At 40.9% G+C, this 17,086-nt stretch overlaps 1 protein-coding gene and 2 pseudogenes across 1 annotated transcript; 1 reads left to right on the top strand and 2 right to left on the bottom strand.

Annotated features, from left to right (window-relative positions):
• Positions 1-915: 915 nt before the first annotated feature.
• LOC143894785 (uncharacterized) lies at positions 916-2,665 on the top strand (annotated as a pseudogene).
• Positions 2,666-9,493: 6,828 nt separating this feature from the next.
• Positions 9,494-10,696, bottom strand: LOC143894784 (uncharacterized). Its single transcript, XM_077401416.1, has one exon. It carries the CDS (start codon positions 10,694-10,696, stop codon positions 9,494-9,496), a length of 1,203 nt encoding a protein of 400 aa, XP_077257542.1.
• A 4,012-nt stretch (positions 10,697-14,708) lies between these two features.
• LOC143894777 (E3 ubiquitin-protein ligase rnf146-like) lies at positions 14,709-16,512 on the bottom strand (annotated as a pseudogene).
• Between the last annotated feature and the right edge of the window lie 574 nt (positions 16,513-17,086).

The raw sequence follows: 17,086 nt of genomic DNA, 5'->3' as shown, positions 1-17,086 counted from the left end.
TTGTATCGGTGTCATTCTCGTATAATTTCGGAAACGAAGATCTTCCAACCTAATATTAGGAAGTACTGCATGATAAAATCCATGTCTCTGTCTTTCTGCAAATACTTTTGAAATCCAGCATCTTCTTTTCCTTTTATTTTTTGATTTGATTATATTTGCAATTATTGAAATTGCTGCAACTAAATCTGCTTGTTTTTTTTCCTGATAGTGCTGATTAACAATGCTATTGCATTGTAATACCCACTGATGTAACCGATAATTAAATGACATCTTGTCTTAAAATATGTGAAATCGTGTATATAATCAGCAAACTGATGATGCCCTTCAGCATCAACAACTGGAGCCGTCAGATTAGAAATAAAGCTGTAAAATAAGATATGCTTGAAATTATAGTGATCATAAAATTTATATTAATATATTATTTATATTATATTATTTTATATATTATATAAAATTTATATTAATATATGTGTAATATATATTATTATAAGAGAACGTAAAAAAAGTTTTTAAAAATTAATCTTTTAATACTTGATTATATTTTAATATGTGCCATATGTGAAATTCTATAAATATTAATTATCAATAATATTAATATTTATTACGAAATATGTGTGAATAAATATAAATTTTCAATATATAATCTCTTTACCTCTACGACGTTTATCGAGTTTTCTTCTTCTTATTTTATATTGGTTTCTGCCGCTTTTCAGCTGACAATACGGGGAGATTTGTTACTGTTTGTTTAACAAAGTCAATTGCGTAGCAAAGTCTGAGTGGAAATTGTGATTGCATTTATCGAGTCGTGTCACTAGCCACTTTATTAGCGTTTCGATAAAATATGTACACATAAAGGAAATATTTTTTTTATATAAACAAGTATTAATTTTTCTCATTCTGTATGTGATCTTTTAGTATTACAAAAGTTTATCGCTGTCAAAAGACGAATTGCAGAAGCGAAAGAATCAATGCTCGCGACATCGGCACAAGTACGAGAACCTAAAACACCAGAAGGTATATTTATAATGTTATATTATAATTTCTCATCACTTTTGTGATACAATATAAAAAATATAATTATTTATAATTGTATAAAATGTTATTATATAAAATGTAATCTTTTTTGTCTTAAAAAGATTTTGGAATCCACTATTTCCTGAGACACAGCCGACGGATAAATGTATAGAATCAGCATTACAAGGGGGCACTAATTCGGAGGTATTGCACAATATTTTTAATAGCGTTTTTCACTGGCAGAGCTGGTGCGCATTCAATGCACATTAAGGCTACGTGTGTGAAGCTAGCATCTCAAGTGTTAGCATTTCACATATAAACTGCAAATTTACTTGCGTCTAGCATAGTTAGAACATTCTGATAAATTTACTATTAAAATCGCGTTTTTAAGAAATGAGATGCTAACTTCCAAAAACACCTGATAGCATCTCATCGTATTTCGAGTACATGATCACGGAGGAGTAAAATTCCATAGAGTTCTCCAGTCACGACACATTCTGTCAATAGTTCTGACGATTAAACTCCGTAGAAAATAATTAATTTTTATAATACGTTTATAGTAAATGTTTATAATTTGTATAATTGTTTGGCATATTTAGTTTTTTTTTTTAATTAATCTAATTAACTAAAAATTAACTTATATTAACCAATTTTTACTTTACTTTAAAGAGTCCACTGGTTGAACGTGAAAATGAACCGAAATCTGGGCGTCAGTTAATCAAAACCACTGAAACTATGAGTAGTAAAGTGTGTAATGATACGAAGGTATCGTGTAAAATATTTATTTTAAAAAAATATGATTGCCTATACCGAGAAAAAAATGCATACATAGTACTACTATATATAGTAGCTAGTAATACAATATACATTTATAATACTTGAATTTTTGTACTCGTTTTTTACAGTTAAAAGAAAAAAAAATCGTTGCTTTTTGACAAAATCTCGAAATTACAATCACGGATTGAAGAATTACAAGAACGCAATGACAAATTACGAAATAAACGTAAAGAATTGAAACAAAAGCTGCAGCATGATATTACATTCTGTATGGCTATACCCAGATATAGCACAGAAAGCCCAAAAGATATCTTTAAATTATCTTTTTAGTTATCTTTTACACATATGTGCTGTCTGAGCAGAGTCTTGTATTTTTTTTATCGATATTACGGTAGATAAAAATAACCAAAACATTTTAATTTTTACAGCAACGCTAAAAACCATATTGACTGCTAATATCAACATGCAGTATGAAAATAATTTTCCACCAATTGGGACAAGACAGTCTAATGAGATGGTAATGAGTACAGGCTTTTCCATCTATAATGTTATTTATAAAACTTGTTCATTATGATAATAAAAATTAATGTATGTATTACAGATCCACATTGGGCGAAACGAGTGGATTAGTAAAATCCACTATCTCTCGAAAACTCCTCGCCAATTTGCAAGTAATATTATTTTCCCTGTTTTTGATGATGAATTGCTCATTACTAGCACTGTTACAGGATACACTAGTGCACGACACGGTGAAAAAAGACCATGCAATAAACTGGACGAAAAAAAACTGGGGGCTTGTGAAGGTAAAACGTGTTTGATTGTACAACGTATAATATCAGTACAAATATATAAGAATGTAACGTTTATTATATAATCACAACAAACACACACACATACACATACACATACACACAACACACACACACACACACACACGCATTAATGGAATATTATAGTAATCAGTAATCGTTTTATAATAATTGTTTGAGAATACTATTTTAATATGTTTTGTTTTTAAGAACTGTCACGACTTTTTCACTTCCGGACTGCTCCGGGACGTGTGCCGGATCAAAAGGAGTAAGGAGAGCGGGATGACAGGCCTCTCCGACGATTCCCTCGCACCTCCGACACTTCGCGAAACGAATTTACCGTTGGGCGCCAGACGCGTCAATGCGCGTCCGCGAAATCGCAAAAGAAAATCAAAACGAGACGCAAAGCGAAACGTGCGGATGTGCGAGGAATCGGCTAGCTCGACCTAAGGGCTGGGGCGGGGGTGATGAAGGGCGGCGCGATATTCGGCGGGGTGACACGCCATAAATAAGGCCACGAACTCAAGCAATTAACAAATCAAAATAACATTTATTCTTTAGAAATTCGCGCGTGGAACAATAAAGGCCGATTCGGCTTTGGTCAATCAGACAATCATATAATCAATCGCGCGAGCGTCAAAAATGAAACAAAAAGAGAAATAATGATAGCGCGAACGCCAGAATGAACGAAGTACTGCGTTATCGTATAGTAAACGCGCAGAAGATGCTGCAATTATATCAGAGAGATACAGTATGACGAAACTTACAATTTATATGGAACATCAACAGTAAACACGAAATAATCAAGGAAATAGAAAATAAGATCTCGCAGGAAAAATCGCGAGAGGACGATACCTCACGCTCGGAGCGCGTGAACGCAACGCCGGGAGTCGCACGAGAATTCTGTCGCCAATTATCTTGAGCCTAACGCGAGTCATTCGGGTAAATACAACCTCAAAAAAATCTAAGTAACAAGTGGTAGACGTAATCTTTGTATCTCGAAAAATCTCGAAAAAAACTAAACAGTAGTATTTTTATTTCCAAATATGTTGTTACCTCGAAAAAAAACAGTGGTAGACGTGGTAGTATTATACCTCAAAAAAATCTAAGTAACAAGTGGTAGACAAAAAAAATTTGTCAATCCCAAGAAATATTTAGTCCGATACGTTCAACTAAACATTTTAGTTAGTTAACTAAACATTAGTTAAATTAATTAATTCTTGATTAAAGAAACGAAATAAATTGTTGAAACAATTAATATTTATATGTGTCAATAGGCTCATAAAATTAATAATCAGTCAAGGAAAAAAAGAGCAATTGAGCCACAACAAGATGTAAATGTTGAAATTTCTATATTAAAATGATAGACAAACGTTTCGGCCCTTCATAGGACCATCTTCAGTGTCGGTATAAAATTACAAATTTTAAAAAAATCACGACATATTATCACAACGAATCGTCGGAACAAAAACTTGAAATTATCGCGACATAACTTAACTCCATAAAACGCAATGTTGAATGTGTAGAGGAACACTGTAATAAAATTATGGTATGTAATAAACCGTCAAAAAGAGTTATACAGAGTATCAAATACGTACAGTGTACAGTATACAGTAAGTTTTCTTGTGTTGCGGTGTCATTTCGATGTTGATGTGTTACAAAGAGTATAACCGACAAACTACTTCGTCGCGGAAGCGGAACCGTATATATATATACAACAGAGAGGAGCGGGAGGGAAAAGGAATAAAAGAGGGAAGGGGAAGTACGGAGTTATCTAGGCGGGAACAACGTGAGAACAGGGAGATATTCTGCAGATATAGATTCCGTATCATTCTGCTTGTTTAGAGGAGATGATTGCCGCTTCATATGCAGCATCTCTGAGATAAGTCTCTTTCGAAGAGATGGTTCGGTGTCCAGAATCTCCACCCCGTCCCAATCGAAATCATGGTCGGTTTCCAGACGATGGCAAGAAATAACAGAGGGGGAACCGGAGTTTCTGTTAATATCTAATCTATGCTCTTTAACACGAGTTCTCAACTGTCTCTTAGTTTGTCCCACATAAGTAACTTCACAATCTCTGCAAGGAATTCTATACACGACATTGCTGTGTGCAAGTTTGTCCAAATTGTTCTTGCCTGTTTGGATGAATTTTTTGAGAGGGTGCGCGACAGAGAAGGCTATTTCTAGATGTAGGTCCTTTGCAATATTTTTAAATCTGTCAGACGTGTGTTTTACGTAAGGGACAGTGAAGTATTTCTTCTCAAAGGTCAATGAAATGTTTTCTCCTCTATTTTTATACAGAAAAGCTTGTCTCAATCTGTTTGATATTGTGGAAAAAATAAACGGTAGCGGGTAACCGTTGTCTAAGAGTATCTGAATAATGATGTTAAAGTTTTTTCTGTGGAACCGAGGATGCGAGATCGACAATATCTTGTCTACCAGACCGTATATCACGCCCCTTTTATGTGAAATCGGGTGATGTGAGTGGTAATTAAGGTATCTCCCGGAAAAAGTGGGCTTATGGTACCAATCGAAAATGAATTTATTTTCTCTCAGTGACATCAATTTCGATTGGGACGGGGTGGAGATTCTGGACACCGAACTATCTCTTCGAAAGAGACTTATCTCAGAGATGCTGCATATAAAGCGGCAGTCATCTCCTCTAAACAAGCAGAAGGATACGGAATCTCTATCTGCAGAATATCTCCCTGTTCTCACGTTGTTCCCGCCTAGATAACTCCGTACTTCCCCTTCCCCCTTTTATTCCTTTTCCCTCCCGCTCCTCTCTGTTGTATATATATACGGTTCCGCTTCCGCGACGTTAAGTAGTTTGTCGGTTATACTCTTTGTAACACATCAACATCGAAATGACACCGCAACACAAGAAAACTTACTGTATACTGTACACTGTACGTATTTGATACTCTGTATAACTCTTTTTGACGGTTTATTACATACCATAATTTTATTACAGTGTTCCTCTACACATTCAACATTGCGTTTTATGGAGTTAAGTTATGTCGCAATAATTTCAAGTTTTTGTACCGACGGTTCGTTGTGATAGTATGTCGTGATTTTTTTAAAATTTGTAATTTTATACCGACACTGAAGATGGTCCTATGAAGGGCCGAAACGTTTGTCTATCATTTTAATATAGAAATTTCAACATTTACATCTTGTTGTGGCTCGATTGCTCTTTTTTTCCTTGACTGGTTAATTAATATTTAGTTAACTAACTAAAATGTTTAGTTGAACGTATCGAACTAAGTATTTCTTGGAATTAACAATTTTTTTTCTTAGTGTATTTTTCGAGATACAAAGATTACCTCTACCACTTGTTACTTAAGTTTTTTCGAGGTACAATATTACAACTGCTTTTCTTCAATTAGAATAAAAGATTGAATCATGCAGAATTACACAGAAGTAACAGTACAAAATACAAATATTTTATTAAAATATTTAAAGCCAACAAGGTATTTAAATACAAAGTTTATATATGTATTTTAAAAGATTTAATCGCATCGCAAAGAATTACAGAAGTAACACAGTACAAAAAATAAAAATATTTGATTAAAATACATAAATTTTTCTTGTCAAAAAACTTGGCGTTGCTAGACCTCAAAATTAGGTCAGCCTGGTGTGTATGTGCGAGCGAGTGAATGTGGGTGATGTGTGTGTGTGTGTGTGTGTGTGTGTGTGTGTGTGTGTGTGTGTGTGTGTGTGTGTGTGTGTGTGTGTGTGTGTGCGTGTGTGCGTGCGTGCGTGCGTGCGTGCGTGCGTGCGTGCGTGCGTGCGTGCGTGCGTGCGTGCGTGCGTGCGTGTGTGTGTGCGTGTGTGTGTGCGTGTGTGTGTGCGTGTGCGTGTGCGTGTGCGTGTGCGTGTGCGTGTGCGTGCGCGTGTGCGTGTGCGTGTGCGTGTGCGTGTGCGTGTGCGTGTGCGTGTGCGTGTGCGTGTGCGTGTGCGTGTGCGTGTGCGTGTGCGTGTGCGTGTGCGTGTGCGTGTGCGTGTGCGTGTGCGTGTGCGTGTGCGTGTGCGTGTGCGTGTGCGTGTGCGTGTGCGTGTGCGTGTGCGTGTGCGTGTGCGTGTGCGTGTGCGTGTGCGTGTGCGTGTGCGTGTGCGTGTGCGTGTGCGTGTGCGTGTGCGTGTGCGTGTGCGTGTGCGTGTGCGTGTGCGTGTGCGTGCGCGTGCGCGTGCGCGTGCGCGTGCGTGTGCGTGTGCGTGTGCGTGTGCGTGTGCGTGTGCGTGTGCGTGTGTGTGTGTGTGTGTGCGTGTGTGTGTGTGACGGTGAATGACGGCTTATGATTAAGTATAGGATAAGTTAGGATAAGTTTTTATTTTTAAAGCGATTAGAATTAAGTATAGAATAAGTATAGATTAAGTATAAAATAAGTATAATATTTACATTTGTAAAAGGTCTCTTTCTCTCTCGAATAATGCGGCTTATGATTAAGTATAGGATAAAAGATCTCTCTCTCTTTCTCTCTCTAGCAGCGCCAAGTTTTTTGACAAGAAAAATTTATGTATTTTAATAAAATATTTTTATTTTTTGTACTGTTACCTCTGTAATTCTGTGCGATGCGATTAAATCTTTTAAAATACATATATAAACTTTGTATTTAAATACCTTGTATTTCCTTGTTGGGTTTAAATATTTTAATAAAATATTTGTATTTTGTACTGTTACCTCTGTGTAATTCTTCATGATTCAATTTTTTATTCTAATCGAAGAAAAGCAGTTGTAATATTGTACCTCAAAAAAACCTAAGTAACAAGTGGTAGAGATAATCTTTGTATCTCGAAAAATACACTGAGAAAAAAAATTGTTAATTCCAAGAAATATTTAGTTCGATACGTTCAACTAAACATTTTAGTTAGTTAACTAAATATTAATTGTTGTTCGGGCGTCGCTTTCCGACGGTCGCCCTGAATCTGGATTCCGCTCAGAGTTGAGCGAGAAGCGTGGAAAACGCGAGTCGTAAATTCGCGGGAGGAATGACGATTAAAGCACTCGGAACACAAATTGCACAAAGAAATATATAGTCTTTATTTCAAGAACGGAAAAGACGCGAGGGGGAACAACGGATCGTGCGCCGCGGATTCGGAAATCTTCTGAGTCGTTCGTACTTTTCTGCCAGGTATCGCGAACGGAAATCTTGTCTCGACTTCTCGCATCGAAACCTCTCGCGGAGCGGAGATCTTGTACGCGTCGAACGGAAATCTTGAGCGCGCGGCAGAAGAACGATCGCGAGCGGAGCACGACCGGAAGTTTTCGGACCCCTCGCTAAGTAGTACACACTTGATGAAAAAATATAAGTAACTTAGATGACCGGGGGTGAGACATTCGTAGTCATCGAGGGTGTCGGCGAGAGGAGCGATCGGTCGAGAATTCAGACACGCTTCGATTCTACACAATAAGGTCGAGAATTCTTTGAAGGTTAAAGTGTGAGTCTCTAAGACGCGACGCAAATGAGTTTTGACACTCCGCACGCCCGCCTCCCATAGCCCGCCGAAGTGCGGGGTTGAAGGGGGGAGGAAATTCCACGTAATGTTATCTGACGCGGTTAAATTTAGAAAGTTTAAGTCTTGAACGGCGGATTTGTACGCTTTATGCATTTCTCGGTCTGCCCCGACGAAGGTAGTTCCGTTATCGGAATACATACATTGCGGAAGACCGCGACGAGCGCAGAACCGGGAATAAGCGTTTAGAAACGCGGGAGTGGAGTAATCTCCAACCAATTCTAAGTGGATGGCCTTCGTCGCGAGACAAACAAATAAGGCTATGTACGCCTTGCGGAAGGTAATACCGCGACCGGAGGAAACGCGAATAAGAACTGGTCCCGCATAATCCACACCGCAGTGCAGAAAACTGCGAATTGTCGAAGTTACGCGTGGCTCGGGCAGATTGCCCATGATTTGAGTAGGAACTGCCGCTCGCTCACGCGTGCATGTAACGCAATTATGTATAACCGCTTTGACTATGTTGCGCGCGCGAATGATCCAGAAGTCGCGACGAAGAATATTCAAAGTGAGCTGAGGTCCCGCGTGCAGGGCTCGTAAGTGAGCTTGATTTACGAGGAGCTTGACAAGGGGGTGCGAAGATAATAAGATAGGATGGCGTACGGGAAACGGTAAGGGAGCCTTGCCGAAGCGCCCACCCACGCGTAGAACTCCGTCTTGATCTAAAAACGGTCGAAGAAAGAGAATCGAGCTTTTAGTCGATAGGTTTTGATTTCGTGACAACGTTTTGATTTCGCTCGAAAACAGATCGGCTTGAATTTGTTTAAACCAAAAGGTTTTAGCTTGATTACATTCGGGCGCGGAGAGCGAGATACTTTTCGAGGGAGGAGAGGCGGTCAGCGCGAGGTTGAGCGAGTCGGAAGGTGGATCGCGACGACAGAAACGGGTAAACTTAATTATATACGCGGTGACGCGAATCAACCGAAACCATGAGGAGTATTTCGTGGCGAGATCCCATTGACCGGGGGCGTGACATTGCAAAGCGATAGTTTTCTCCTCGAGGGGAGCGCTTTCGGGAAGACGCGTGTCGCCGATCGGCCATTCGTCGGAATTGAGAGTGAGCCAGGAAGGGCCGTGCCACCATAGTTCATGATTTAGAAGTTCATCGCCGAAAATGCCGCGCGATGCGCAATCCGCGGGATTATCGTTAGTTGAGACGTGTCGCCATGAGGCACGCGGAACAAGAGCTTGAATTTGAGTAACGCGATTGGCGACGAACGTCTTCCATCGCGAAGGATTTTGAGCGATTTAAGCAAGCACGATGTTGGAATCCGTCCAACAATAATACGGAAGATTTTGATAACCATTTAACGCTCGAACAAAATCTATAAGTTGCGCTAGAAGCAAGGCCGCACATAATTCGAGTCGAGGTATGCTTATATTTTCAAAGGAGCGACTTTAGATTTACCAACAAGCAGCGATATCGTGACTTTGCCCGACAAAGACACTACCTTTATATAAACAACGGCGGCGTAAGCATGATTCGAAGCGTCGGCGAAACCGTGTATTTCGGAACGTTCGGCATCAGGCCCGAGGCCGTTCCAACGAGGAATTTGCACGTGACCGAGAGCTGATAAACGAGAATATATATCGTTCCATCTTGCGAAAACCGATTCGGAAAGAAGCTCATCCCACTGGATATTAAGTTGCCAGAACCTTTGCATAAGAATTTTCGCGGCGATCGTGACAGGCGTGGCCCAGCCCAACGGATCGTAAAGTTTTGCGACAGCGGACAATATGGTACGTTTGGTATCGGGAACTTTATCCGAAAGCGCGACGCGATATTCGAAAACATCTTTAGAGGGGTTCCACCCAATACCGAGAATTTTGAGCTGTTCGTCTTTCGCGAAGGGCTTTTTACCGGCTAACCCATGATCCGCGACGTCAATATCGTCTAGAAGAGAGGAGGAGTTACTTGCCCATTTCTTTAACTCGAACCCGCCGCGTTTTAATAAGGCAACTAACTGATCTCGAATTTGTCGAATATGAGGCTTGTCGTCAGCTCCGAATACGGCATCGTCAATGTAAATATGTTCTCTGAAAATCGGAATGGCGAAGGGAAAGTGTTTACCCTCGTCGATAATTAATTGCTCGAGAACGGCAAGGGCAAGAAAGGGCGCGCAGGCTTGGCCATAAGTCACGGTTAGCAACAGGAAAATAATTATCGCGTCGTGAGGAGACCGTCTCCATAAAATTCTTGGGTAATTTATATCGCGAGAATCGACGAGAATTTGGCAATACATTTTTGCGATATCCGCCGAATAAACGTATTTGTATCTGCGCCACCGCGCAATTATTGCGGAAATATCGGTTTGCTTTTTCGGACCCATATGCAAGTGGTCGTTGAGAGAGGTACCGTTAGAGGTGACGCTTGACGCGTTGAACACGACGCAGAGACGTGTGGTAACGCTATCTTCCCGAATCACCCCGTGGTGTGGAAGATAGACGCTTTGTTCGTTGTCTTGCGCGGGAGATAACGGTTGCATGTGTCCGAAACGTTCGTACTCGTCGAGAAAGTTATGATATTTTTTCATAACTTCCGGTTTGTCACGAAGTCGACGAGTTAACGAATTTAACATTTTCTCGACTTGAACCCGAGACTCCCCGATTTTGATAGGAGGGCCTTTCTTAAATGGGAGACGCACGACGTAGCGTCCAGTAGATAAGCTAGGCCGGTTCTGGACCACATACCGAGGGCGAGGGAGGGTGAGGGGCAGGGGGGAACCGCGGGCGGGGGGGGGGCCGTGGGCGGGGGGAAGGGAAACCGCGTTCTTGGGTGCCGCGGGGGGAGGGGAAAGGGGGAACCGCGTTCTTGGGCGCCGCGGGGAGGGGGAGGGGGAACCGCGTTTTTTCATGCGCCGCGGGAGAGGGGGAAGGGGGAACTGTGTTCTTGGGCGCCGCGGGGTGAGGGGTCCGCGTTTTCCGGCGCCGCGGGGCGAGGGGGTCCGCGTTTTCCGGCGCCGCGGGGCGACCGCGTTTTCGCCGCGGAGCGGGGCGAGGGGGTCCGCGTTTCGCCGCGCCGCGGAGTCCGCGTGACGTCACACGCTCCCGCTCACGTTGTCTCTTCATCGTAGATGTTTCCCCCGTCCCCCGGTTGCGCGCGTCTTCTCGTTCGCGCGGTCTCTTTCGCTCGCGTTCGCGTTATCTCTCCCTCGCACGTTCTCGCTCGCTCCCGGCCCCCGTTCGCGCGCGTCTTCTCATTCGCGCGGTCTCTCTTTCCCCCGTTCGCGTTCTCGTTCAGAAATTATACAAAAACTACAAATAGAAAAATTGCTTACTACCGCTTGATTTCAACCTAAAACCACCGGCTCTTGAGTCACCTTCCGCACTGTGTATGACACAACATTGATTGTCTTTTTATTGTTACACTTATTGTTACACTTATTGTTAATCTCCTAGTAGTATAGGTTTCTTAATTTTAGATATATACAATTAAAATATTTCTCCAAACACTTCCAATTCTTCATCGTTTGCTTCAACTTCCATATCATGTCCTTCAAACTGCAATTCTTCAAAATCCATTTTTTACTTTAATGATGAAACCGCGGTGTTGCACTAACGCGTCTAAATCAATTAGACGTTATATTCTCTACCGTCTTCTCGACCGTCTTCTATTCTTTTCCAATATATTTGATAATAGAGAAACATCCAGTTCGATTGGCGATCGGCGATTCCGATTTCGCGACGGATGCTTCCCAGGAAAAAATCTACAAACACATATATATGCGGCTTCTCTCTTCGCTTCATACAATGTCTCTTTTAAACATTTCATGATCATCAAAATCCTGCCACATTAGTATTTCACGACATTCATAAAATTCGAGAAACTTCCGATGTGATCGGAGATCGGCGATTCCGATTTCCCGACGGATCTGATATCTCGTTACATCGACGGTCCGCGGATCCCCATTCCTCACGAACGGATCGTTGATTTTCACGATCGGTTTCCCTTCAGGATAGAACACTGGTTTGCAAAGTTTTGCGTACTCGCTCATATCGGTGGGTTTTGATATACAGCTTAAAATGGCGAACCAATTGTTGTATAAACCGCACTATCAAGTATGCCAACCGACTCTTACTTTTAGTCCTCGACTACTGAGCGTACATTCATATTCATCCTTCTACATCTCACAATTGTCACATCGTTTTTTATCTAATTTCATCTCAGCATCCATACAATTGCACCTTCCAAAAAATCTGCGATGTGCAGTCTTGCACGTGTGCAATGATGTCACCGCGAGACACGTATGTTCTCGAAAACGATATCGCGCCATTGACTTTCGATAATTTGATCTGTAAAACTGTTATTGAACCGCGATCAAACAGCTATCAAATAGGTATTGAACCGCTATGAAACAGCTATCAAACAGGTATTGAACAGCTATCGAACAACTAAAACAGCTCTTGAACCGCTATCAAACTTTTTTTAAACAACTAAAAACAGCTTTTAAACAGCTATCAAACAACTAAAACAATTATCAGTATAACAGCGATCAGTATAACAGCGATCTGTATAACTGCGATCTGTATAACTGCTATTGAACCGTTATCAAACTTCTTTCAAACAACTAAAAACAGCTCTTGAACAGCTAAAACATCTATATTATACTACAAAGTATGTGGGAAAAGAAAATAAAACGTCTATATATACATGTATAGTTGATTTCAAAAAAATCATAATTTTTTCTGGTGTCGCGACCACTAGTTAAATATTTTTAATACATTTTGTAATGCGCAATTCTTAACATGTTTTCCGCATTTTACAGTATTAGTAACATCTAGATTATTTAAAGATTCGATATCTTCGTAATCTGCATCCATAGTCTCAATTTTTAGATGTCTTCTCGCTTTATTCTCAAGCAGATCCACCAGCCATTCTCGCTTCTGGCATCCCTTGACGTACACGAGAGTCGACGTCTCGTCGACCTCCAAGTACGGCCGAAGTAATTAGATGTTTCGCCATGCTGTAGGACACGTTTCCGTCCTCCCATCGTAGTCCATGGTGATTCACAATCAACCAGGAAGCGCATAATCTGTCGGATTTCATGAAGAGACTCCATGGCATGGGACATGTGAAAATGTAATGTGCCAAAACGGTCCCGTTTCTCAGAACCGCCACCTCTTTCACGACAAATTTCATCTCGACGGTAAATCCTTGCAGATCGATAAACGTCGGTACAATCATGTCGAAACGATGGAGCAATCTGTATCTTATCGCGGTACATCAGTGTCTCTTATATTGCAATATCTGCTGATATTGCAATTTACATGATTTTGAGCACTACGTTCGACAACGGACAGTATTCGATTACGCGATCATGCAAGATGAGACAATAGGCGATAGTATTTGCCGGTACATTCTCTTTGCAGTCAAATTCTATTCGCACATCCACAGTGGCGCTCTTGACAGATTCGTTTTGTCGCGAGCAATCAATGACTACAAAAGGTCCTTTTGTCAGGAATGTAACCACGGTGCAAAGCATATCGAAGCAGTCTTATCAGTAATAAGCTTTACGAAAACGCGCACACATATTGAAAAGGACGGCGTATTGATTTTTACCAAAATCCAGATTTATGTCATCGTACGGATAAAATTCAGAATTTATATAAAGTTTTACGTTAAACGTTTCACATTAAGTTAAACGTTTAATGATCGCGCGATGAGTGCGGCACGCGCATTCTTATCGAGAGTTACCGCACCATAATTCTAAACCGCTGACGGTGGACAAGGGAACGGTAGACAGGAAAGATAATTTTAGATACAGTGATATGCATTTAGTATACATTTATTTCTCATGTAATGCATCGTGTATAATATTATTTGCAGCATACGCCAACAGTTCACACAAACAATAATTGAATTCTTATCATAAAATTCACGCCAGATTCTAACTGCATTACATTTATCGGTAATACAATTTTAGCGTAAAATTGTTATAAATTGTTTAAATTTTTCACTTACGCCATGAACATTTTGGTATAATTGAAAATACACATTTTCAACGCAATGTTCTAGTTCGAACAGGAAGAGTACGGTTGACTGTTTCATGTACAAGCTGGTGCCGCACGACGTCAATTTTACAATATTTGCGTCACGTATTTTAACGAGTTCCAAATCTCGAAACGCTAGCGATAATGGTGCCGGCGACTGCACGAGTCGCTGAATACCTGCACGTACGTTTTTCGATGAATGTCACCTACATTGCATGAGGCAGAATTATCCGATTGCCTCGGTTATCGCCAATAAGTATATCCACAGAGGACATAGGTCCAGCGTTGATTCCAACATCCAAAAATTTATATGCGGTCAATGTCAAGGCAAATCTCTTTCCCAAAATACGAGGTGTGTAGCGGGGATTTATCAAAACTGAAAAAATACAATTATGTTTATAAAAGTTTTTTTTTTGCACAAGTATATACGAAAATTAGCGGTACTTACTCATTGTGCTGTTTCTCGCACGTGACTCGATCACACGCTGAACAATATCGTGTGCAATGTTGAACATGATTGTGCATGCATGTATATACCCGATATCAAGTATTTGTATAATGCTGTATGAAACCAATAAATATAATTGAGTATGTTGTTAAATATGGGTTTGGAAGTTGATCTTCGATCTTAACGGACAAATAATCCATTTTACAAATGTTATTGTACACCCGAGACACCCTTGCACGGAGCATCTTTTCTGTCACGTTTGATATTACGTTTGTAACGTGGGTTGTATTTTCTATATATATTGACATTTCTTTTCAAAGTCAATTACGTAAAGCATGCCACAGATCAAAAGTTCGCATTGCGCGTCCCCTAATTTGTAAATAGTCTCCAGATCATTGCTTGTCCTCGGATCATATTTCCACCAACCATTTCGACCTTCGTAAAACCATTGGTACTCTTCCTCGGGATGTTCCGACTCCTTCTGAGGCTCCTCCACTTCCACCAGCTGAGGTCTCTCGAGAAAATCCGGTGGGATCTCTTGACGACACATCGGACATCGCTTGCTCTGATTAGCGACACCCGTTACGCACAGATAGCAGTATATATGGCTGCAGGGTAATCGTGCTGGATGGATACAAAGCTGCAGGCATAATGCGCATTCTGGCACAACAGTGGGACCTTTCTTTTCCTCGGAATCCTTATCCCTCTCTTTAATGCCGCCGCCAGATTTCTCCGGCAAGTCGAGCTTCGCTTGCGCCATGGCAGGACGAGTCGCGCGACCGCCGACAGGGTCAGAGTCTCATCCGACGAAGCCCGATACAGCTCTCATGCATGAACGACATAGTGCAAGTGCACCACCCGTTGAATAATGAAAAAATAGTACGCACTCTTTTGTATGTAAATTTAGTGCAACGATTTCCTCACGCGACACTATTCTTTCAATGACTTCTTTACGACCATCTTCTTCATCGCTGAAGTAATCACTGTCGTCCGTTAACGCGCGATCCATATCGGAATTATTGTCATCTCGCTATACTTTTTTCCAATCGATGTACCGACGCGTAGACTTTCAAATCACAGACTGTAATTTTGACTCGCTTCATTCTTTCGTATATACTTTTTCTATCGCCTTTTCCTCTCGTTCCAACTAGAGCATCGCGTATCGTTTCTTCTGTTTTAGTGCATGGTGTGCATACACTGCAAATTTTGCAATTTCGCATAAGTCAATGGAGCGATATTGTTTTCAAGAACATGTCGCGACATGTCTCGCGATGATTTCATCGAACACGTGCAAAACTGCAAATCGTACATTTTTCGATAAAAAAGCAAACGATGCATCATTAGTAAAATATAAAATGACGAATCTGGGGGATACGCTCAGTAGTCGAGAATTGGAAGTCGTGAGTACAACAAATTGTGTTAGAAAAAAGATCGTGTAATAACATGTGTTTTGTAGAAATACCGCGAGAAATTAAATTGAAGAGAGCGGTGATAAACGTGCAATCAATAGACAATGCATGTTTCGCATGGTCAGTGGTGGCTGCTCTGCATCCAGCCCAAAGAAATGCAGAACGGGAATCGTCGTATCCACATTACACGTCGGTGCTAAATCTTACGGACATTGAGTTTCCAATGACGTTGAATCAAATTAAAAATTTTGAAAATCACAACGACATCTCTATCAACGTGTTTAGCATCGAGAAAAAAACAAGGAACTTGCAATCCTGCCAATACGGGTTATTGATCGAAAGATGGACAGATATGTAAATCTGCTGTACGTGCATGCGTGCATGACGATAACGTGGGACATTTTGCATGGATTAAAAACCTATCCCGCCTCGTGAGCTCGCAAATCGACAGGCACCGTGGTCAAAAATATTTTTGCGATCGGTGAGTATACATCCTAATAAATAATAAATATAATTTTTACGTAAAAAATATATAAAAAATTGCATTATTTACACGATGGTTGCACTATTTCTACACGAGCGAGAAATTGGAAGCCCACACCGTCGACTGTCGGGAGATGAACGACTGCGCGATCAAGTTACCGAGCGATAACGACAAATGGTTGGCCTTTAAGAATCACAGCAGGCGTGCATAAGATCCAAACAACACAAAATGTACACCTTGTCCGAAAACGAAAAAGGGTTTTTTTCCCCCCCCCTTACAAAACCCATCTCCCCCCTTTTGTAAAAATTTTTAAAGGGGGGGTTGAAAGGGGAATCTAGGAAAAAATCCCGGGGCGGGGTGCAGAATCTTAAAGATCTTTTTGGAATTTTTTTTGATTTGGGTTCCCCCCCCCATTTGGGGGACCTTTTTTTAAAAATTTTTTTTTACCCCCTTAAAAATGATTTTAATGCGCGGGTTTGGGATCTTTTCTGCGAGCCGGTTTTTATGCGCTTCGGGGGTAACCCCTTTGCGCCAATTTTAGGTTTTTCCATTTAATCCTCAAACCCCCGGGGGGCAAATTTTTTAAATTTATTCCGGAAAAAAACCCCAAAAGGCCGAGGTTGGTTGAAGTTACGAA

The sequence above is a fragment of the Temnothorax americanus genome, unplaced genomic scaffold, assembly GCF_048541705.1.
Source record: "Temnothorax americanus isolate GAGA-0224 unplaced genomic scaffold, ASM4854170v1 Scaffold141, whole genome shotgun sequence".
Lineage (NCBI taxonomy): Eukaryota > Metazoa > Arthropoda > Insecta > Hymenoptera > Formicidae > Temnothorax > Temnothorax americanus.
This window is presented reverse-complemented; position numbering and strand designations above follow the sequence as displayed.